The sequence below is a fragment of the Passer montanus genome, unplaced genomic scaffold, assembly GCF_014805655.1.
Source record: "Passer montanus isolate IOZ18808 unplaced genomic scaffold, ASM1480565v1 scaffold27, whole genome shotgun sequence".
Lineage (NCBI taxonomy): Eukaryota > Metazoa > Chordata > Aves > Passeriformes > Passeridae > Passer > Passer montanus.
In genome coordinates this window covers 5,742,289-5,765,533 of record NW_024367372.1, presented here as the reverse complement: position 1 = coordinate 5,765,533, position 23,245 = coordinate 5,742,289, and the positions used below count along the sequence as shown (strand labels likewise).

The 23,245-nt window shown below is 38.7% G+C and overlaps 1 protein-coding gene across 6 annotated transcripts in view; it reads left to right on the top strand.

Annotated features, from left to right (window-relative positions):
- Window positions 1-27: 27 nt before the first annotated feature.
- The window catches only part of WDR25 (WD repeat domain 25), a 59,206-nt gene continuing 35,988 nt past the window's right edge, over window positions 28-23,245 (top strand). For 3 of the 6 annotated variants that reach the window (XM_039712575.1, XM_039712579.1, XM_039712581.1), the window contains exons 1-2: window positions 675-1,019; window positions 3,226-3,977. In XM_039712575.1, the coding sequence (XP_039568509.1) occupies window positions 3,285-3,977 (693 nt within the window). In that variant the 5' untranslated portion in view covers window positions 675-1,019; window positions 3,226-3,284. The other 3 variants (XM_039712577.1, XM_039712576.1, XM_039712578.1) reach the window with 3 other exon arrangements.

The following is a 23,245-nucleotide window of genomic DNA, read 5'->3' as shown; positions in this document are numbered from 1 at the left end:
ACAACCCCCCGGAACCACTGCCTCACACGGTCCTCCTACCTGCTCCAGTCCCCAGCCCAAGGGAGCGCGCTCCATTCCGCTCGCAGCGGCGGAAGAGGAGCTTCTGCCCCTCAAGGAGCCGCGGTCTGACCCTGCCCTTCCCGACACGCGGCCCCAGCGCGGCGGCTACGACACGCGGAACTGTTTGAGCGGGGTGCCTTGTTTTCGGCCGGCGCGTGTTTGGAAGCGGCGCGGCGGGCGGCAGGTGAGTTCCGGGCGCGCTCCGGGAGCGCAGGTACCGCGGGCACGGGAACGGGCACGGGAACGGGAATCGGGGCCGGGAATCGGCACCGGAACCGGGAATCGGGGCCGGAACGGGGCCGCGGCACGTTGTCCCGGCAGCACGGGTGGCCTGGGGCTCTGGGGAGAGGCAAGGGCTCCGCGGGAGAGCGAAGGAGCCGGGCTCGGTTGCCGGGGCGCTCCCGGGAGCCGCTTGCTGGCTGGGGCTGCTCGGGGCGCTGCAGAGGGCCGGGAGTTCGCGTTAGGGCTGGGAGAGCCCTCTGGGGGTTATCCAGGCCAGCCCTGTGCCCGGGCAGGGTCACTCAGGGCGGGATACACACTAAGGCACGCGGCGGGTGCTGGATGTCCCGGTGCTCCGGTACCCTCCGTGAAAAGAAGCGATTCCTCGTAACTTGTTGTGCTTTAGTTTATGGCCATTGTTCCTCGTCCTGGGCACCGCGGAAAAGAGCCTGGCACCATCCTCTGGGCGCCCTCCTCTGAGACGTTTGTATGAGCCGATGCGATCCCCTCTGCTCTCCGGGCTACACACGGTCTCTCGTAAGAGGGATGCCGCAGACCCCTCACCATCTTTGCGGCCTCTCCAGTACCCTGTTCTTGCCCCCTCGGGCTGGGGGGCGTTAGGAGCGAGGGGGGGCCGTGCCTCCCGTGCCGTCCCAGCGCCCTGCGGGGCTCTGCCGTGTCCCAGCTCTGCGTCCGCGGGCACTGCGCCCCCCAGGCTGAGCGCTCTTCACTGCCTTCAGGTAAATCAGCCCTCTGGAAGCCGAGGAAAACCAAAGTGCTGCAAACTTTCCCTTTAGCTCAGTACATTGCACATCACGTCATTAATAAAGTCTCATTACAGGATGGTTCCAGTCAAGTACATTGTGGTTCCCCAGTGGCTCTGGGAGGTGTTCGTTTAAAAAAAAAATAAAGTTGATGGGAAGTGTTTAGATGAGAGAGGTGCTTTGTTGTTACAAAAATAGAGGTTAATGGTGGGATGGGTTTATGCTGACCAAATCTAAAGGGACAGTTTCTTTCCAGTATCTCCTGGGAAACATTTTTCACCTTGTGTTTGCAGGGCACTGTCTAGCACTGCTGGATCTCAGCTTGGGGTTTTTTTTTTTGTGTTAAAACAAACCAAAGTAACTTTGTTAGTCTAACCCAATCCACTTGTGTATCTTAGTTTATAGCTTTTGGCCAGAGGCCAGCTTCTTACTCTATTTGTTCTTTGGACAGGATGCATTTGGCTGGGAAATGTGTTTAGCACCGCAATAGAAACAGCAACCACTTGATACAATTACTGAAGTGAAGCCCTTCAAAGCTCCCATTTGTTTGATGTTTCAATTTACTGCTAGGAACTGCAATTTACTGTTTTTGAATTGATTTGTTAGTTAAGTTTTCATTAAACACTGCTTTTTCTTTCCTTGACATTGTTTAAATGAAATATTGCTGTAATAAATGAAGCTGTATTATTGAAAAAAGACTTTTTCCTTGCTGTTCTTTGCTGTCATTTACAGCTGTCTTAAACTTCAGATAATGACAAAATGTCCTCTAGAGGGAGATCTTGTTGCTTTTATGTGCTGAAATGTTGGTCACCTTGTTCCAGTTAAATGTCTTGATCACTTGGGAAGGATCTGTGATGATGAATGTGTGTGTCTTAATAAGTGCATGTGTCTTCTGGACTGTGCTTAGAAATTTGATAACAGAATCTAGAGTCATGTAACACTTCTGTAGCTTATGTGAAACACAGTTTTAACTCAAATAGATCTAATTCTGAAGCTGAATGAATAATCTTTGCAAGTTCCAGAGTCCTACTCCTGCAGAAGTATTTGTAGGGCCTACGTTTGTGGTGTCAATTCTGCAAATGCTTATGGAGATAACTGATGAACTTCATGTGTTCCTGTTGTCATCAAGATGCTTTTGAGGACAGTTTTTTGCTGACCTGAACCAAGAATTTCAGCAGCCTGTCTGAAAGTGTTGTGGGCTAAATCTCTTCAGTGTAACGAGTGCTAACAGCTTGGCAAGGAAACAAAGCAGTAGTAAAATGTCACATTTAAGCAATCATACCAGTACTTCTTGCCTATGAACAGCAGAAGTTGAAATATTACTTTGCAGACACATCAGTTGTTTGAATGTAGTTAACTCCACATACTCCATACAATTTGTTGGAAAAATCTTGGTGGGATTACTATGAATATTTATTCAATATAAATTACTATGTGGAATTACTCTGCATGTTACATGTGCTGTCATGATAGGAGATTTCTTTCTTCTAGACACATTGAAAAAAACTTATTTTACAGTTGAATCATCTATGCTCTCATTTTTCTGTAAGTAAATGCAAGTAGTGAATTCAGTGCAGCTTCTGGCATGTCTGATCTGTAAAACACTTGTTCCATATGTGGAACATGCTCTGTGGATATAGTTGGAAAGTTTCCTTGTACTGCAAGGCTGCTGAAAGGTCAAAAATGTGTTTACACTTTAACTGCCAGTTGAACCTCTATACACTTTTTTCAAGTCATCTGTAGTGTTAAGAAATAGATATTGTTAGACTGACTCCAAAAGAGTTGTAGTATTTGTATTATAAATGTACATACAAAACCACTACATAGTTAATTAATTAATTTCTTCTTTCTGTGTGTGTGTGGATGTACTGCTGGAAGTAAGGCAAAGTAATTTGCTGTATTTGTATTGTAAGGCTGTTTTCCTTTTCATCCTCCTTGTCATTGTTTTGTGGTATGCAAATACACCTCTGCAATGCATTAAAAATGTATGCAAAGGGCTTGGAGGCAAATCGTGTTGCTTAATAGAATGTACAGTGTGTTATAATAGAGGAATAAATTCCATTTCTAAACAAATTAAGAGTTTTGATTTTTTTTTTAAGAAAGGCATGTTTATATCCCTAAGTTACTCAGATTGTAGTTTCTGTAATTAATTGTGCTCTGAATGATCAATTCTTTGTTTTAGATCATAATTTTGGAGTACTGCAGCACTGAGATCTCTGGAGTCTGCTGTGTCTAGCCATAATGAGTTTGGTTGCTTATGAAGATTCAGACTCGGAGACAGAAACTGAAAAGGCTGAAGCCCCTGATGCTTCTGGCAGACAAACAAACCAGCTGAGATCTTCTGTGAGCTGCGTTCAGCACTTTGCACCTGGCAGTACAAAATCTGCACACGAAATGCACCCTGCTGGGAGCACTGGCAGATGTGGCAGGAGCGCGGTTTGTGAAGATCCCCCCGGGCATTGTGCACCCAACAGCAGCACTGCCTATTGTCAGAGGGTTTACTCTGGCCATGCTGCAGGATCTGTGGCTTACAAAAACTATCAACAGGCTTCAAGCTCTTCAACAAGTTCTGGAAATGGCATTTCCCAGAAGAGAACACATAAAGACAGCACTGCTACCCTAACAGGAATTAGACCATATATCCCTAAACGACTGCGTCAAGAAAATTCCAGTAAGCCTGAAAAAGAAGAATCTGACCAGAGAGGTAGCTCAGATTGTGATGTTAAGTTAAGTGGATCAGGAGAGCAGGCTTTAAGAAAGATCTCTGAATTAATTAAGCCATATTTGGGATCTAAATATAAAGTAACTGAAGTTCCCAAAAGCTTAATATTTTACATATCTAAACATAGTGGCCCTGTTAATGAAATCCAGTGGTGTCCTGTACGGGAACAAAGTCACATGCTTCTCTCAGCTTCCATGGACAAAACAGTCAAGGTAATGTAAAGCAAGATGCTTTGTGGCTCAATCATCATGTATTAAACAATGCTCTTCTGGAAATAACATCCTTCTTGTGTGTATTTAACAATTCCAACATACTCAGAATTTGAGGAGATGGTTTATAAGATTATTATAAACTTGCAGCCTAATCCTTCACTATACCCACAGTTAGTTCCATTAGCTTGGAATTTGGTGGGCTTTTTTGTGGGTTTTAAAATTTTTTTGTGGATTTTTTGGTGTTTTTTTGTGGTTTTTTAAAATAATTTTTTTTTTTTTTAATTTTAGTCATGTCAGTGTTTTAGAACTTAAGAAGTTAGATTTCTGCTAGGTCATTTCTCATTATCTCTATCAGTCTTTTATCACAATGGCCATGAGCACTAGGGTATGCACATGGATTCTGCCATCAGTCATTAAGCAACTAACTGCCAGCACTGGAATAATATTTCTAATTATTCTGACAGGCCTGTGTGACAGCTGCTGGAGGAGGTTGATCAGGTCAGATGGATTTTGCATCTCAGAACTGTCTTGTCGTGATCTAAGGGATCTTCCCACTTTAAGTTGTTTCAAGAGTTAATTGCTCAATACTCAGAGTGAGTTTTCCTCCTAGCTTTAATGAATTTGTCTTCAGTTCTTTGGTAATTTAGTCAGTCCAATAGGCTTTTGTTTTTAAAATGGATAATAAAAGTAATTTATGTACATGCTTTCCCTGATATAGGGCTGATTGTGCCTCTGGGTTCAAATATTAGTCTTCTGAAGTGGCCTTGCACAGCAGCATAGCTTTGGTAAGAGTGCACAGAAAGTGTCCTTTCTGGTGGAATACATGCTTTGTTGCATCTAACATGTATTTACCATGACAGGCACAATTATTTTCCTGCTTCTAAAATTTAGGACTTTAGTAAATCTTAAGAAGAACATCACTTGTATCAGCATACCAACATAGTTCCTCCATCTTCTTTCATTTTAAAACCTCTTTTTCTTAAACATTGAATATAGGAAGAAAGTACCTTTGTTTCTCCTTGCAAGCTGTCTTTAGTATATTTGTTATATCTTGGCTTTTTCTTGGAGAATAGACTTAGAAGGAAAAGGCTAAGAGATGCAAAAAGTGCCAATGGATTTTTTTGTTAAGCAGCAATGTAAATTTAGATTGTACAATACTGACCCCTGGATGTATGAATGTGACCTTTTGTCTTATATTGTCACATCATCTGCTTAAGGTTTGTTGACTGTTCCAGAGCCTCATTTGTACTGACAAGTGAAGTTATGGATGTGTTGAATTTGGTATAAAAATCTAAAATCTTAAGTTGTTACTGCAATATAAAATTATTAAAAAGTTGAAATAATGGCCAGTCTGATTTGTCTTCTGAACATAAAGAAAAATTCTTTTTCTGAATCAGTGTTACCATGCCTGCTTGGAAGCAGTCATTAACACCAAACCTAGAAAATTCAATATAAATGAAGTATACTAGCGTTGGCAACACTTCAGAGCATGCAGGTCTGAAAAATTAATGAAGGAATAACGTAGCTCTTAGGAGGTGTGTGAAGCCACGCGGTGTGTTGCGGAGGGCAGCTGGCAGGGACACAGCCAGCCGTGGCTGCTCCTCGCTGTTGTTTCTCGGGGAGCCGCGTCGCTGTCGCTCCCTTGCACGCCGGCTGTCCCGGGCAGCAGAGGGCGCGGTGACACTGAGGATTCACTGGCTGTTTGGCTCCCAGATTCCCTCCCTTGCTGGGATCACGAGCACATAAATCCCCGGTGACTGTGGCAGCGCTGCTTTGCCTTCTGGGAGTTGATTTTTGGCTCTCCGCTGTTGCCTGAAGTTGTCAATTTTCCTGTATAGGCATAAAACAGCTGATTGAAAATGCAGGTCAGCTATTCTTTTTCCTCATCCTTTTAACTTCACACAGATTGTATATTTCCCCCCCCCCCCAAAAACACCTGCTTGGAATTGCTCATTAAAATCCAGGCAGTGGATGTGTGTCCTCTCTCCCTCTAATAGGAATATGCAGATATTCAGGATGTTGGGATGATTTACTTATGACATCTGATTTGGGTAAAACTCAAAGCACAGTTAAAAGCCTAAAGCCTCTGTATGATCAGAGAGAAGAGGCAATTCAGACCCTTGAAACTCTGTACTTTCATTTAGTCACAGGAATAAGTGTGACTGTTTGTAAGAGTAAATGTCTTGGATTCAGTCCTTACACCCAGCCTATGCATTAAGACATTTGTATTTTGAAGAGTCCAGTATTAGTGGGGATTTCTCAGAACGGAGTGTTCAAAGTTGAGATGACTGTGGTAGCTTAAGTGGTGCTTGAACCAGAGCTTTGTAGTTGTACTCAATTTGTGTAGTGTTTAGGCACTTTTGTATATTTTATCTGTTCTTATAATTTCCTCTTAATAACTTCCTCTTTCATCACAAACTAAGAATTTTCCTCTGTGGGATAGGATTTTATTTTTTTTTTTAACTTGACATGGAAAAGGAGGAAACACTTGCTCTGCTTACCTTAGTGATCATAATTTTTTTTATGTGTAAATTATGATGGCAAAGTCATTCATGTCACACAGATGTATGTCTAAAATGTGTATATGGAACTGATTATGGTTTTTTTTTACTTTTTAAGTATGCATATGTATCCTGTTTAGATCAGGAGAAAAGAACAGTCTTCCATTTATGTTCTCTTGGGTTGAAAAGTGCACTTTAACACCTTTATGAATCAGTGTAAGTCATGCTAAAGTATTTACAATAAATGAGTTGTTGTTTTCAGTTTCTGTTGACTGAAGAATAGCCTTCAGAGCTGGAATAATAGAGCTGGAAGATCATCGGAAGCATCTAGTAAAAATAACTTGCATAGTTGGGAATGAATGAACTGTGTTAGAGCATTTTATGTTTTTCTTTAGAAGTATTTGATCTGATTTCTTTTGTATTGCTGCATTTAAAACACCTCAAACAGTTATCAAGTGGTGAAGTTGGAAAAAGTATTAGTTTTCAGCTCAGGGGCAGAATTCTTTAGAGTAACACTCGTGCCAGCAGATGGGGCACCACAGCGTGTTAGAAACGGATGGGAACTAAACTGTCTTTGAATGAGGACTCAAAGACGTTGCCTCTATGTTTTGTGTTGAAAGACCCAAGTTACAAGTTTATGCATGTGTTGCTAAATGTATAAGAAAACCCCTGAGTTTTCGGAGAGACCTGAAAATAAGATAGAACCCCATCTGGGAAGTGATAGTGATAGGTATTGCAAATTATCCATGGTTCTTCAAATCTGGAGCATTAATAGAAGAATCTTTAATGCTAAATTTTAAATGTGTAGGGATTAGGGAGCTCTTACTATGGCAGTGCTTCTCTTCACAGTTACACTGTAACACTATTGTGAGTGGTTTATGTTTTTGGCTTAGGTATGTATTTTAAGGCCTGTGAAACATTGTTGTCTGAAGGGATTAAATTTGTTTTCTTTGAGTAACCCTTCTCTACCTTCTGTTCAAATAGCTGCTGTAAATGAATTTTAGGCATCTACTGTCATTTTTGGCTTTTCCTACTTAAACACCAAAATAGTGTTCATGATTTTAATATCTCATCTACTCTTTTTTTTTTTTTTTTTTTTTTTTTTTTTAATAGATTTTGAGAGTTGTCACTGCTGTTAAAGGTGCCTGGTTCTCATAGTGTGGGTATTCAATGCTTTCTGAACATCAGACCTTTTTTTAGGTATTTCTGGTTTAGAACCCCAATACTGAATCCAGAATCACACGTTGCCACTGAATAAAACTTTTTGTCTTTGGTAGCAGAGAACATTAAAAAGTTGTGTCTTTATCAGCTGCAGAAACCACGATGCTGCATTCACATTGTCAGTGTCTTTTATTTAGAAGATCTTGTCGTTACACAGAGCCACGCAGATGTTAACATTTTCACTGGTTACTGGTGCTGGACACTTAGCTTTTTAACAATGTTTCATAACTTTGGCATCCTGTGCATTTATTCTGTATTTCCTAGTTTACCTTAAAATTAACTCAAGGTAACATCTTTATATAATCATCTGCTAGCTGTTAATTTGTGTTTCTCATATTTTATTTAGAACATCACAGCAGGTGTTATGATTTTTTAATTTTCAGCAGTTTCACTCTCCATTGTTAAACAAGATCAAGGAAACAAAGTGCTGCAATTCTTGAGTATGCAAAATATATATCAATAGCACTTTGCATTCTCTACATTGTTGCAAGTTTTTCTTATATATTTTGTTCCCCACTGCCCTAGTTGAATTGTCATTTAGTCACAGCTCTATTGATACAAGTAAAGTAAAAGTTCTTAAAATGAGTTTAATAATATAAGCCTCTTGAACAGGGGCATTGCTGACTTCCCATGATTAAGAACATAACAACAATGCTGTTTCAGACGGGGGGTCAGTGTCTAAGTGGATGAGTAAAGAAGAACAAGTCAAAGGTTTGTGGTGCCTTTAAGTCCTCTTCTGGTCTGTGCTTATTTTCAAGTTGGGATTCCTGAGCTCCTAGGTAGTTAATCTTTGTAACTTGCTATCTCAAGAGATTTTTTCCAGATACTTCTCTGGTCTTCTGAGACTCTTTTGTGATCGTTGGATTTAGAGTGGTATGTTACTCATACTCATTAAATTTAATGTATGGATTTTGGTTCCTGGAGTGTGTCAAGTGCCACAAGAAATACGATTTTCAATTATACTTTCAAAGTATTTTCTTATTTTGTGATTTTGTGTCTGTTAGGAGAAAAATAGCACAGTAGTATATTCCAGGAATTTTGTTATTCTTAATCCTATTGTATTGGACTGAACGATAGAAGATGATAGCCTCAATCCATAAACTGTGTGTGGCACAGATAGTAACAGCACAAATTTCCTAGATATTGGCCATTACCCTGTCTCAGAGTAACAAAATCTAATATTTTTGCTTTCAACCATTCTGTACACAATTCACTTGGAATAGGTAGTGTTTCTTGTTGTTCTGTCACAGGCATGTCTGTTTATTAAGGAATAAATTTAAGCTGCCAGCATATTTCCTGTACACTCAGGCATGGCTGTCAGATGGCTGTAGCCCTGTCACAGCTAGGCTGGACTCAGACTGTTCACTAAGCAGAATTAGCTACCATGCTGCTCGTACCTCAAGTAGGGCAACTCTTAGATTGATTTTTAAAATCTAATTGTGGCAATAATTCTTTAACTGTAGATGACAAATGGGGAAGTCATCCTCTTTGATACGTATGTTCTTTATTTGAAATGTTTTGGAGATCTCTGCTGATACATTTTTAATACTGTATATTAAAAATAGCAAGTAGTTCTCCCCATTATCTTGGAAGTGACAAAGAAATGCTAGTATTCTAGATGTTGTGTGCTGCTTATCTAGATGTGGGAAAACCCATTGTTTTCTTGTTGAAGAGGCTGCTAAATATTAGCAGAAATACTGAAGCAAAGTTCTCTTTATTGAAGGTTCTGGCCTTCTTCTCTTCTGTGATTGGAACTATGCATGTTTTTTCCAGTAACTAAGATTGCTGATTATTAAGACGGCATATGTGACAGGCACATGCATGGTAATACCAGCCTTTTTTGTATACCTTGATCATCTTCTAACAAAATTATTTCATACATTTCAATGAGTAGTACCCTCCATAATGCTTATTTTTGTAAGAAAAGGAACATCATGCAGAAAGGAATGTACTTGACCATCAGTGAAAGCTTCTGGCTGTGCCATGGGTAGATGATAATCCAGGTCAGGATGTAATAGATAGCTCTCACAATTGTTCTGCAAAAGCTGGTGATATGTATCAGCAAAGAATAGTTCATGAAAGTGGTGAATTTTGGTCTCTTCATCCCAAAGGTTTGTATGGGTAACAGTTGTTTCACATTTCGTATTTTAGTACCTTGATAATGTTTAGAGATTGCTGTTAGAGAGATATATTTTTTTAATTATTTCCTTGTTTCCAGTGATGCAGTTGTCAAGGAAACAGAAATCCTTGTAATGCCTTTGTTCACTTTTTCAGAATTCACAGCTGGAGATGACTTGTATAGTTTTTATTATGTTCTGAGTGTTTGACACACTCTTAGGCCTCAAAGGATTTTTTTCAGAGGAGTATATTTCTTTGAGTATAAATAGCACCATCCTCATCTCTGTAGGGTTTGATAAGCCATTGTTTCTTTCCTTCTGCGCTATCAGGAACTAAATTCAGTACTGCTTTGGATTAAAATTTATCTTAACACTTGTATGAAGACTGACATTTGAGGAAAAGGGGGAGGGCAAAAATGCAGTGAACCTCTCAGCTTCTGGGTGAGGTTTTTAGCTTTGTCATGTCGTGAGTTTTTTTCCACTTGGAAATTACTCCTGTCTTAGGATTTCCTTAAAGAATGCAGGAGTGATACCCCCAGTGTTCTTGGGAACATTTTTTGACTGCTTTATGGCTGTGTGAGAGGATGTGGCTGTGGGGGAGAAGAGTGGGATGGATATTTCACAGTGTAGCTAGTACGCCTGTGTTCCCCCTTGCCCCTGCAAAATAAATTGGGAATTATTTAAAGAAAAAATTTTAAAATAGAAGTTCTTCCAAGAGCAGGGAAGTTACTGAAGCCTGCCTGTATTTTGAGTCTGACTACAAATCCTCTTCAATTTCTTTCTCTGGAGCTTCTGCAGTCTCTTTTATTCAGCTGCTTAGCATGATTAAACCTTGAGGGAAAAACACTGAGGCCTTCTGTGAAATTTGGTTGACACTGATCAACAGGTGCAAAGTGGCCACAGGTGAGGTGCACAGGATAACACTGTTGTTGTGACAGTATTATTTCACAAACCTTTTTTCTGTGGAAATCCAAAATTATAGAGACCGACTTCTAAATATCCTTAACAGTGATGTGGAAGAAAGGATTCTGTTATCTCATGTTACCTAGAAAGAATTTTGGTTACTTATATCATTATTTGCAGAAGTATGAGGAAATTAAAGGGTTTATGTTTATCTGGCTTCTTTCTTAGCAACCCATCTGTCCTGAATGGGTGAGCTCTGCACTTCCTTTCTGCTGGGAGCTCTTCCACTTGTTTCCTGTGTCTCTGAAGCAGCAGAGGAGAAAGCAACCTTGTGCTCCTGCCAGGGCAGAGTCAGGGCAGGGCAGGTCAGAGGGGCAGTGCCTCTAATGCAGCTGAGCTGGGGATGTGCTGAGCTGAGCTCTCCAGTTGCACCAGCACCGTGTGGGCAGCTGCTGGGCAGGCTCATGGCAGAATGGCAGCTGAGATAGGACAGGTGTATGATGGTGTTGTTCCCATTCTGGGCGTGTCAGTAAGATAGCTGGTGAAAAAGTGAAGATTTTGGTACTTGGGGAAAAAAATGAGCTAGAGTAGTTTTAAGTTCTTAAGTGACTGTAATACATTATGGGAGTATAATTTTTTTGGTAATAGTTATGAAATTCTGAATATTTTTGCTGTTTGAAAATATAAATAAACCAATCTAACTTTGCTTCTTTTCTAGAAATCTGGCTTTATAGCTGCATCTTGCATACTGCTATATATTTAAAAAAATCTGCTAACAAAGCCACAAGGCATCTTATGACTTTGATTCCTTATCCTTCTTGGTTTGTCAATGTTGTCAAGGAAACAACTTTTTGAGAAATTTTGCTCTACTTTTTCAGGTTCTATACAGAGATTACTTGTGTAGGATTTATCTGGCATCTGGGCTAGAAAGAGTTTTCCTGAAGTTTCTATTCTTTTCACTATGTTCATGTCCTTGCTTTTTTTAAAGCAGATTTTATTTTTAGCATGTGTCATATACTGCATCTTTAAGGTCATAATACCAGTGAATGTAACAAGGATTGCTAACACTTGATCTTTGGATGAAGCCTCATAGAAAGAATTTAATTGATGCCTTTGCTATATATTTATTCTATAAAAACAACTGTTAGTTATAAATTCCCTTTATATTACAGGAGAAAGAAACATTAGAAAACCCCTTGTTCATCAAAGAACTTGCTTCGTTACTATGGAATTAATGACTTACAGTCCTTTATCATACATATCATGTTTCATTGCAGTAATTGTCTCTCTTCAAAGAAAAAGCATTTTGTGGCTGGTGTGGAATTGTGTTGGGTGTGTCTTCCAGCTCCTGTGTGCTGGGTGACAGGCTGGTTAGATTGTTAAGGCTGGTCTGTACCTTCACTGTGCTTGTGGGGGCTTTATTTTATATTCTTTTTAATAAAACTGCTGTTTTTCTTCTAGGACATACCTGAAAATGTTATAAAAACTTCTGCCTTTTTCAGATGTTTCTGTTGGTTGATGGATTAAGAACAGTGGGCATGATTGTGAAAACTTAATGTGCATATGTGTTGTGCCTGTGCCAGCTGTGTAATACCTTGGTTGCCTGTCTTCAGAGTAAAAAATAGTGGTTCTCTTTTCATTTTCTGATTTTCTCACTTGCTTCCTGAAGTCAGAACTAGGAATCCATTCTTTTCTCTGGTCTCCTTGCCTTTTTCCAAATTATAATTTACTCTTTAAAAGAATTTTTCTCATTCTGAGCATTGTGACTAGTGCATGGAATTTTGTATTTTGATCTACTAAGGGAGGGACACAGCTGGTTTTCTGTGGAAAGGATGGGAGTTGGCTGCAGGTGGTTAGGGCTGACATAGTCATATAAACATGTTAAAGCCAGCACTATGTTAACAATGCAGAAGAAATTAAAATTAATTAGGTAGTTCAGTCTTACTTTGCTTGCTGGTACTGAAATGATGCTAGTTAAGATGTCCTCATTGCTAGCAAAACATGTAGCTGCTTGACATAATTAATAGTTTATTTCCATAATTAAATGACTAGTTTTCATGTTTAATACTGGGTTATGTCACTGACATCAATGGAATTAGGATTGCATCTATATTTTACAGAGAAGAGGATCTTTAATATTTTGATTTTTTTTTGTTTTTCTCTTTGTTTTTCTTTGTGTTTTTTTTTTTCCTCTCCCCAATTATTTACATTCTCAATAGCCTTGGGAATAACAAATGGTTTATTTTTTAGTTGAAAAAATGAAGTTGTAAAGAACATGAAACTAGCCCAGGCTGACTGATAAATGCAAGATTCATTATAGCTCAGGTTTTCAGATAGCCATTCTAAATCACTAACTGTGTACTGACTCTCAGCTATTACTCCAAATCAGGGTGGGCAGTAAGACTGCAAAAACTACTTCTTAAAATAAGAAAATCATCTGGTTAACATTGGGGATGGACAGAATTTGCCTGTAAATTTGGATTAGGTAATTTCTTCCAAATAGAAATTAGTCCCTAAGTACAACTCTCTACCGCTATTTTTATTTTTAGACCTGCTGCAGTGATGGGTTACTCTGTGCCATTGCACAAACACCCTGTCAGTGGGTGCACAGCTGGCAGTGCCCAGCTCTGTTGTGCTGATGAACAGCCACCACTCATCTGATGGTTGGGTCACCAGGACTTGTCCATGGCTGTTGTCCCTGCTGTGCCAGGTGCTCCCTGTGGATGATGTGCAAGAATGAAAGAGGTTTAATTCCTCCTTTTTGTTTGTTTTATTTGTACTTTGTTTTATTGACTGTGTGAAGAAGATGGTGTCTGATGGTATCTGATTTTATATATGTACATAGATCAATATAAAGCTGTGAAGCACATGAGTAGCCTTAGCTGATTGGCAGTTTTATATTAAAAAAGTATGATAGTATTGAGGTAGAGTACAAACAGCTATGATTTAAATTTTAATAGCTACTGTTTAACTGAAGCTTAAGAAAAACATCCATTAAACTAAAAGGAGTTGGTCTGTGGTGGTTTTCTCCCTGTTGTTTTCAGAAATAAGTCACAGGCCAGCAGGAGTAGACACACGGTGTTTCAGAAGCTGGGAGTGCAGTTGCTAAGACTTGTGCTGTGAGTAGAACAGTGCTTCTTACACCAACAGTGGATGCTCCAAATCTGTGAGATGCAAGTGTCTGTGGGATATGCTTGTGAAAGTAGCCAGTCCTTCCTTACCTGTAGGAACTGAGGATATTTAAGGCAATTTCCCTCCAAAGTGCTGTAAGTCTGAAATTGAGGTGTCTAGCACTTATGAGGAATCCCTGCTTTTAATAGAGCATAAATGTTTGTGACTTCAAGAAGTGATTGATGCTAATGAATATGATTCATAGAGATGAAGGGGAAACCAGATTATTTAATAAACGGCTATAGTAATTTAGCTAATTATCTCCTGGAGAGCTGCAATACATTTGAAGTTCTCCTTTGCCTGCTGGTAAGATCCTGATTGCTGAAGTATTTTCTGGGCACAAGTACTGTCTGCTAGTGACCACTAGTGGGTTTGTGCTTTTAGGTGTTGTGAGCACACGTGTCATTGTTAACACACTACTACACACACTGCACTGCATTCTGAAGTTGATGAGAAGCTGCCACATTCCATGTTCTTCTCCCACATAGGGGCAGCAGTGGGGAATTTAGTGGTTTAAAAGTAGTTCTTAATAGCTACCTGTCATTAAATATATGTTTCTCTTGAATTACTTGGATGTGTGCGTCAAACTGCTCTGCTTGAACCATGTCATCCCAAACACACCCACTGCTGTGCATGAAGTAGAAAATGTATCTGAGGCACCTTCCTGTGGATGTGTAGTGTACAGCAGGGGTGGGGATTTAAGTATATTCACTATACTTAGCTTTGTCTTATGGTAAAATAATTCAGATTTTTCATATTTTAGAACAAACGATAGCTTGAATCACTAGCTGATTTATAAGTATATTGTAAGTTCTTTTCAGTTTTCCAGGAACTTGCCATTTGAGGAACATGCACAGGGTTAGCCATAGTGCAGTGATTAGTCACAAAACACTTAAAGGTTAACTGCAAACTAGATGGGAATTCTTCACTTTGTTTTGGTGTGTGTGGGAAGTTACTCTCTTGCACTGTCTGCCCAGCATGAATGTACAGTTGCTATTTTGTAGCTATTTTGTAGTCACTCTCGTAACTTTTTAGCTGGCTGAGAATGTGATCTATATGAGCATATTCCTTGGAGTCAATGATTTATGGAAAACTTGTGATTAGCTTCAGACCTAGTTGTCCCAGAATCTTTCTGCACAATAAACAGCACACTATGTTAAAAGATGACAATTGATGGCATGGCAGAAACGCTTTGCTCTTGAGAAGGATAGAGTCCTTGCTAACTGGTGATTTTAAATATCTGCATGTATACACTTATATACAAATTGGGTTTTTGTGAGCATTGTGTATAATGTAAAGATTGCCTGTCTTCAGAGTAAAAAATAGTGGTTCTCTTTTCATTTTCCTGTTTTCTCTCTTTATTCTTTCCTTGTCAGCTTGCTGTGTTACTCAGCATTTGGTAAGCTCATCTCTCTTGTAAATAGTGGGAATTAGCTAAAAAAGGTTGATTGATACAGATGACTAAAATTTCAAACAAAGTCTCTGTTGGTATGAATCTTGCTGTTTGGTCTGACTTTGCTCAACTATTTGATGTTTTGGCTGAGAATTTATGACTTTTCATTTGTGCTACCTAATTTCTAGGCTTCTTTGATACAATTCTCTGCAATAATTCAGAGGATACTTAATTTGGACTTTAGAATGGTTTGAGAAAACAGCATACAATAATCTATGTGTTATGGTGCATATGGTCTAATACCATCATGCTAGCTCTGTAGAGCAGATGAATTCAGTTGAAAAACATGTTTTAAGCTGTTGCTTTCCTCTTAATTTGCTGTAAATTCAGTGATGGGCATCAGAAACATACATATTTATTCCTCTAAAATGTCTGAAGACATTATTTTATCATACTTAGAAATATAACAGGAGAAAATAGTAATGGCGTAGTTTTGCTTTTTACTTATTCCTTCTATTCCTTGGTTGTTTTTTTTATAAAAAGCAGCAACCCACTGCTCTGGGGGATTGAAAATGTCCAGTAGTTTTGAGGATGTTCACTTGGCCTTCAATTAATGTCAGTTTGGCAACCTGCCTTGCCTTAGGACTAACCTGTTGTGCTTGGTGGTAGAAATGTTGGTGTAGCAGTATTTCGTGTAGTCTGACCTCTCACAGCCTATTTTATTTTACTGACCACTTTATGTGGGAACAGAATAATTCTTCATAAAACTTGCCAAAGGTTGCTACTGAAATGACTGTAAGAAAGTGTTTCAAGAGCATTCAGGTGTTCTTGCACAGAATAAGGGAAAGGAAGACCTATAGTAAGTTTTACTCTTCTCCTGTATTTCTTCTTTTGGATAATCCTGAGTAGGTTGATTTTCTCTGAAACATGCTTTGAGCACTTGGAAGAGAACTACAATTATGATTTTATTTATTAGTTAGGTTGACAATCACTTTTATCTGACGTCATGTGTTTAGTAGGAGTGCAGCAACATGTTTGTAATTCTCACTGTTGTTCATCTGCAGAGACTGTAGAACATTTTTTTTTTCTTCTTGTTTTCTCAGTCTATTTATGGTTTAAGGAAACAGATCTTGGAGAAGGTGGGTAACAATGTAGATCTCTTGAGGAGGTTCTTTGCAAATCTGGAATTGGTTGTATGAGATGTATGCTGTGTTTGGGGTCAGGTGTTCTCCTTTCACTGAGAATGGACCAACACTTTCCTGGAGGATGACACCCCCCTGAGTGAAGTCCAGCTGGCTGCTGGTATGAGCAGGGCGCTGGCTGGGCTTAAGGACCTGTGGGGTCTCATCCCCTCTGTTCTCCTGGCAGTTGGCATTGCCTGTGCTTGCAATGGGCTTTAAAGTAGAACAGTAAATCTACACTAAATGCAGCCAGGCAGCAGCAGGAACTGGCTTTTAGACAAGGTCAGGAGTTTCTTGGCATTATGCACCTTAAAAACATTTCATTTTTCTTTTTTTAGAAAGATTTTGCCTTATTTTTCTCTTCAAACATAATCCTTGATAAAGGTTTAATCAAGAAAGAGTTTTCTGGCATACAATAAAGCTGCTATTCAAACTGGGCTGAGAGATAGAGACCAGTAGGACATCTTTAGAATACATAATAATTCACACTGTTGTTTTGACTGATTAAAAATCCTCTATGTCAAATAATTGGAGAGCGATAGAGTAAATTTAACCTTTTGTACTTTAGAAAGCTGTCTAAATGTTTCTTCTCCATCTTGGAGCACATTATTCATTAATCTCTTTTCTAGCGGAAAGAAGCTGTCTTTACTCTTAAAAGAACAAAGGACAAAACACCAAATCATGACTCTTCTGACATTCTGTTCTTGGGGTCATTTTTTTTTTTCTATTTTCAGAGTTCATTTCTCCAAGAAGGTCTTGATCAAGACCAAGATCAGAGTTGATGATCAAAGACTCCTTCTGCCTCTGAAGAGTAATGGTTAAAACTTCTTTTTCCAAGAGAATGAAGTCAGTGCATTTTCTGATTTTCACATTTTTACTTTATACATTGTATTTCATACCTGAATTAGTTTGCATTTTTCTTTTTGTAGAGAAATGGATGCAACCTAACATGGGTAGTATCCTCAGTATGTGCGTTGTGGGTACCTTTGACTTGATGATGAAGATTTTCAGTCAAGTATGGCTTACATCAGTCTTGTGATCTTGAGTTCACTTAGGGAAACTCAGAAAGTTTTGGTTTTGTTTCCATCTGATGGTGTGAGGATTAAATTTTAATGGTCCCATCTGAGAAAACAATCAGAATTAGTGTTTTTTTTCTCTTCAGTGTTTGCTTGAAGGAGAGTTCCTTATCAAAAGCCATGTACTGGCATTTGAATACATATTCCAATATTAGCAGGTAAGCAAAGGTATGCAATTTTCCTGAGCAACAAAATACTTGATTACAGGTCTAATGATAGTTTAAGAGGTGTTTTCAGATGTGCTGAAATCAAGGACTTGAAGCAGATGAACTTAATTATCTTTGTGAATATTCACAATCACATTATGTGCTTTAAATGTCACATTTGGAAATAGTGCCTCATTGCTAGTTAATTAACAATAATTACTCAAGGTAGTACTTATGTTTCTGGAATCTCTTACCTACTGTGAAAAATGTATTTTCCTTCTAAAGGTTTCTCAGTATAAAACCCAGATTTATTTAAATCATTCTGAAAATGTTGCAGTTGCTTAGGCCCTCTGTGCTCTTTACCTGTACCACTGCAGCACAGATAATCAGTTATTTCATTCAATTTGGTTTTTAACACCTGAACTGTGATGTGTATAATATTTATTTTTAAAAAAAGCAATTGCAATCAGTTGATTTTTTTTCCCTTGGCAGCATTAGAAAAGAGAAGCAGTAGCAAATTAGATTGGCAGGCTAGATACATCATGAGGTGTTACAAAGGTGTGTTGACATCTTCAGCTAAAGAAATATGGCTTATGATAATACCAGAAGGGTTTTTTTCAGTCATAGCACTTATGGTCTGTATGCTTTTCTCTCTCTAAGGATGTTTTTTCTTGGCAGAGATCATTCCACAGCCCAAGAGAGCTTACACTGCAACCAAAAAAACCCCTCATAGATCCTAGAAAATCCTCCCTATATTCTAGTTTCCAGGTTTCTTCTTCCATCTTTCTTCTCTGCTTTTTAGGTAGAAACTTAGTTGAAATATCCAAGGATTCTCTTCAAGGTTTTTCCATGAAAAGAAAATTTTCTTCAATTGAATCTTTCTTTGACTTGTTTGCAGCAGTGCACTTTATGTATATGTGTATGCATATTAAAAAAATATATCTTTAGATATATATAAAAGACCCTTAAATTAGCAGAACACCTCTATTGTCAACTACTTTTACTTACAAACTGCATATGCTCTTTGTCTGCACATTTCATGAACCTGTGTGAATGGAGAGTCCATTGAAATCCTGGTAATAACCTGTAGCTTACATTTCAGAATAATATTTTTCTATATATACATGAAATACTTTCAAGTTTTTAATTCAGGACAACATTTACAACATGCTAAGCAGATGTTCGATCTCTCAGACATCAATTTCAAACTAGTTTGAGGAACAGGAAGAAAAGCTACTAAATTTTAGAAACAGTCATGAAGATTAATTAAACTAATTATCTGTGCTTTGTGCAGTGGGAGTGGAGATAACTGCAGGTACAGGAAGGCATAACCAAGGGGAGTGATGAATATTTTTTCAAGTAGTAAAAGTGTTTTAGTGGTGGCAACACAAATGGAGGAGACATTGAGTAATAGGAAGCTAAAATAATAAAGTGAATCTGATTGTGGAAGGGTCTTCAACATATTATGTGAAAATAGTGTTGGAGTTGGTAAGGACTTCATTGGGGAAACTTGCCAATGATAATTTTTCATCTGTAGAATGACTTGGAGAAAAAACCTTTTCACAACCACCAGGTTTTGATTTTAAGTATTTAGGTAATGTCATTGACCCGTTCTGACTGAATGGTCTGGTAATGATGTCAAAAAGCTTTCCCATGTGTCTGCTATGACAAATGGGTTGAAACAAAATGTTTTTTGCTTACTTTTCTCTTCTGCCTTTATACATGAAGGGCTCTTATTTTCTTTGAGAAATCTGCTCTTGGGTATCTCAGTACAGAGTCTGGATTATCAAAAAACTTGATATTCAGCTTCTGATATTCCTTGTTTATTTTAGAAATAATTTACATTTATGTGCTTAAATACATTTAAGTACTCCTGAAAAATTTGGTCAAAACTGGTCACTAATATCTTTAAATTTGTGCTAATATATAGTAGCCTACAATGCTACTAGAATTCTCAAGTAAGCCAAACGCCAAATATTTTCATTAACTTCTAATTTTGAAATTCTTTGTTCCGTAAGTCTGCGGTGGCAGTGAAGTAAATGCAGTGAAATATTTCTAGGTGAAGTAACCCATTCTGGAGGTGTGTTGTACTGCTGCTGCGGTGCGAAATGCTGACCCTGAGGTTTCATTGTTTAAATGTTGATGTTGCAGCAGTGCCGAGGAGCTGAGCTCCCTGGGACCCGTGGGTTTATGTGCACCTTCAGGTCTCTGCTGCCCAGAGCAATCGAGCCAGCTGGGTGACAGAGCTGCTCAGTGGGGCTGCTGAGATGCTCTGCTGGGATACACAGGTGTTTCTCTGGGCTGAGTTTAACTGGGATTTCTCGTGGTACCACTGCACCAACGTGCTGATCAAGTAGGTTGGCACTATGGGGATGTAACCAGAGGCTGCCCCTACTGATAGAGTGCCACAGTTATGCATTATTGCTTGCTAAATGAAGTGTGTTCATCAGGCTTTAGAGCAAAACAGGGCAGGGCAGTGGTGTGTATTTTACAAGAATCTAAAGATTATGTTTACTTCTCTAGTTAAAAATAACTTAATTGGGTCCTGTGTAAATGCCAGGCAATGTTTGCAGGTGTCAGTATGTTCATATCTGCTCCTTGATAATTCTGTCATTAATTCATAGTTTCAAGTCAACATCCATGTAGGAGAAAGTTAGCTTTTAATCTGCTCCTAGGGTTTTAGCAGGAGCTATTATTTTCATTTCCAGTTGCAAAGGCATGCTCTCACGCCAGCTGTAAAATGAGAGTTAGCGATACGAGCTCCATAATATGACAAAATCACAACAAATATGCAAGCTTGTTACCTAATTTCTAAACTATTGCTGGAGAACATAGTAGATACTCTTTAGCATGTAAAGTTCTGACAATTTATGGATGCTTCCACCCACACTTGTGTAGCAGAACTTCATATTTGAGCTGTACTCCTAGTTAAATTTAAAAGGTCGCTTACATCTGGAAACTAGCTTTGAAACATTTGGACTACAGTTATAATCTCTCTTTGAGGTACAGCCTCTTGTGTCCTAAATTGCTGTAGTTTTTCTTCAGCTTATGATATCTAGGTAAACGAGGTACAAAATTTTTATATGCTTATTGGCTTTAAGAAAAAAAAATCCTGTATTTTTAAAATTAATATTGTGTCTGTGTTAATGTTTTTGAATTTATTGTTAAAATAAACAGCCCCATACCTGTTAATAAAGAAAAACCTATTTACCAAAGTCTTGTGCAGAATGTGAAAAACATAAGTAGTTGTTCTTTTAGGTTATTTTTTGAATCTTAAAATTTGATGTAAACTGTTGTACTTTGTACTGATGGAAAACATAATCAAAGATCTCTTGTTCAACTTCAGGGGGGCTGTATTACTGTACTACATGGTAGGAATGTAAGTGAGCATTGAAAACCCTCTGCTGACTAGATGTACATTAGATTTGCAAATTACCTACCAATGCCCTTTGGGACAAAGCTCTTCATGAAATCATTGTCAATAACTTTCTGTTGGGTTGACTTATGGAATAGGTTGTTCTTCAAGATTTCGCAGGAGAGAGATTAAATGTTATAAAGTACAAAGTACAGAAACTCCGTAGGGCAATCTAAATGATGTTATAGGAACTGAGCTGTATTACAAAGAATATTAAACATATTTGCAATCTTCTGTTATTTGTCACATGAATAGCAGGCCCCTTTTTGTCTAGTGGTTGGCATGGATATGCAAAGGAGAAATAACGAAAGCTAGTCAGTTTGTTTTATGTAAAGCTGTTAATATGTAGATACAGTTCCCTAAAAGAAAAAAAAAATCTGTGTATTCTAATGATGCGTGTTGATACTGTGTAAATTGCTTAGCAAAGAGGAGCTGCTGTATTCACTTCATTTGAAAAAGGAATATACTTGAAAATAGCATAACACAGCCAATGTTGTTTATCTGTGCTAAAATTAGTGTGAATTAGTCCAATTTCAGTGTACCTGAGACAGCTGGAGTAATGCTGGTGGGGGAAACAAACCCAAGCCATCCCCATCTTTAGTGTAGAGACACATGGATATGAAGGGTGGAAATGGGTGTAATGGCTCCAACATGCTGGAGATAAATGTGGAAGTGAAATGTATTTGTTATGAGCAACAGAACGTGTGGGGAAGCTGCAAGGGAAGGTGAAGCTGCTGTTGGTACAGTAAGCATGACATGGTCACGGCCCTGCACTGTGCCTGGCCCCACATCAGGGCCAAGGCTGAGTTGTGGTGATGGCTGTGCTGAGTGAACAAAACTGAGCTGTGCTGTGTGCTTGGGGGGAAGCTAAAAAAAATAAAATAATAAAATGGGCAAGTTGTTTTACAACTTTTCTAGATAACTGTGTCAGAGCAGGATTTTTTCTGCTACATTGAAAAGTCAGGAATTTGCTGAGGGTTAATGTGTGTGTGTGCTGCTGCACATGAGATGGCCATCCCCATCTGTGGGCAGACTGTTTTGGTTGAGTCAACAGATCTTAGAGGAGGCACTGAATATCCTGGGAGACAAATGTGTAACTTTGACAAATCCTGATGTGTTTGAGGCATCTGCCTGCTACGCTCCTCGTGAGTGACCAGGAAATGCCAATATCCTTAATATAATAAATCACTTGAATCTCACCATTTTACTCATCCTTTGATGCTCCTCAGCTTCCAAGGCTTAACAATATTTTTCACAGACTTCATACTAGATAAAATCTACCTTCACACATCCAGTGGAGACCCACCTGAGCAGGAATTCCTGCTGCAGAGATTTGAACCTTTTTGGGATCTCCCTGTGAGGAATTGTCATTGAGGATTATGGGAGGCAGCCTTGTGTTAGGAGTTATCTGGAGGCTCTTTAATTTTTGTAGGAAGCAGTACTTCCCATTTCCATGCAGCAATTGGATATGTGTGTCAGAAGGCAGAACATTCACAGCACAAGGAACAGATTGTTCCAGGGGAAGCAGGAGACCAAGCCTTGCACTGAGAGACCTTTGTCACTTGGACCATAAACTTCTTGTATGTTTTTCCCATTACTTCCCCAGTGCTTCAAGACACATAAGCATCATAATAACTCAGTAATGGTATAAACAAACAATTGTATAGCAGAATTTTTTCCTCAATAAAAATTGGAAAAATTCTCACTCTGGGTGACCCTGGTATAACTAAAATAAGTGGAGATTGTACATCCATCCTGATAAATAACATCTTATGATGAAAAATCTTGAGAAGACCTCAGCCAAAGTTTGTCCTTGCAGCCTTCAGGCTAGGTGTGTTCTTCAAAGCAATTAAAAAATATTCAATATAATTTAAAAAAATCAAAATAAATTACCTATTTTTTGGTGCTTTCTTGTTTTTCTGGTTAACCCAATTTTAATACAAAGTTATCTCTGCTATGCAACTAAAATTTAGCATTATCCTCAGTGTCACGTAAATAATCAAACTACTTGTTGTATTTATCAAAATGTATTCTGCTCTGGGTAAGGAAAATATCTGCTCTTATTCAAGACCTTTACAGCAAGAACTTAATCAAACAGTGGCCTTGCAGCCATCTTTTCTCTCCACCCTGTTTCTGAACTGCAG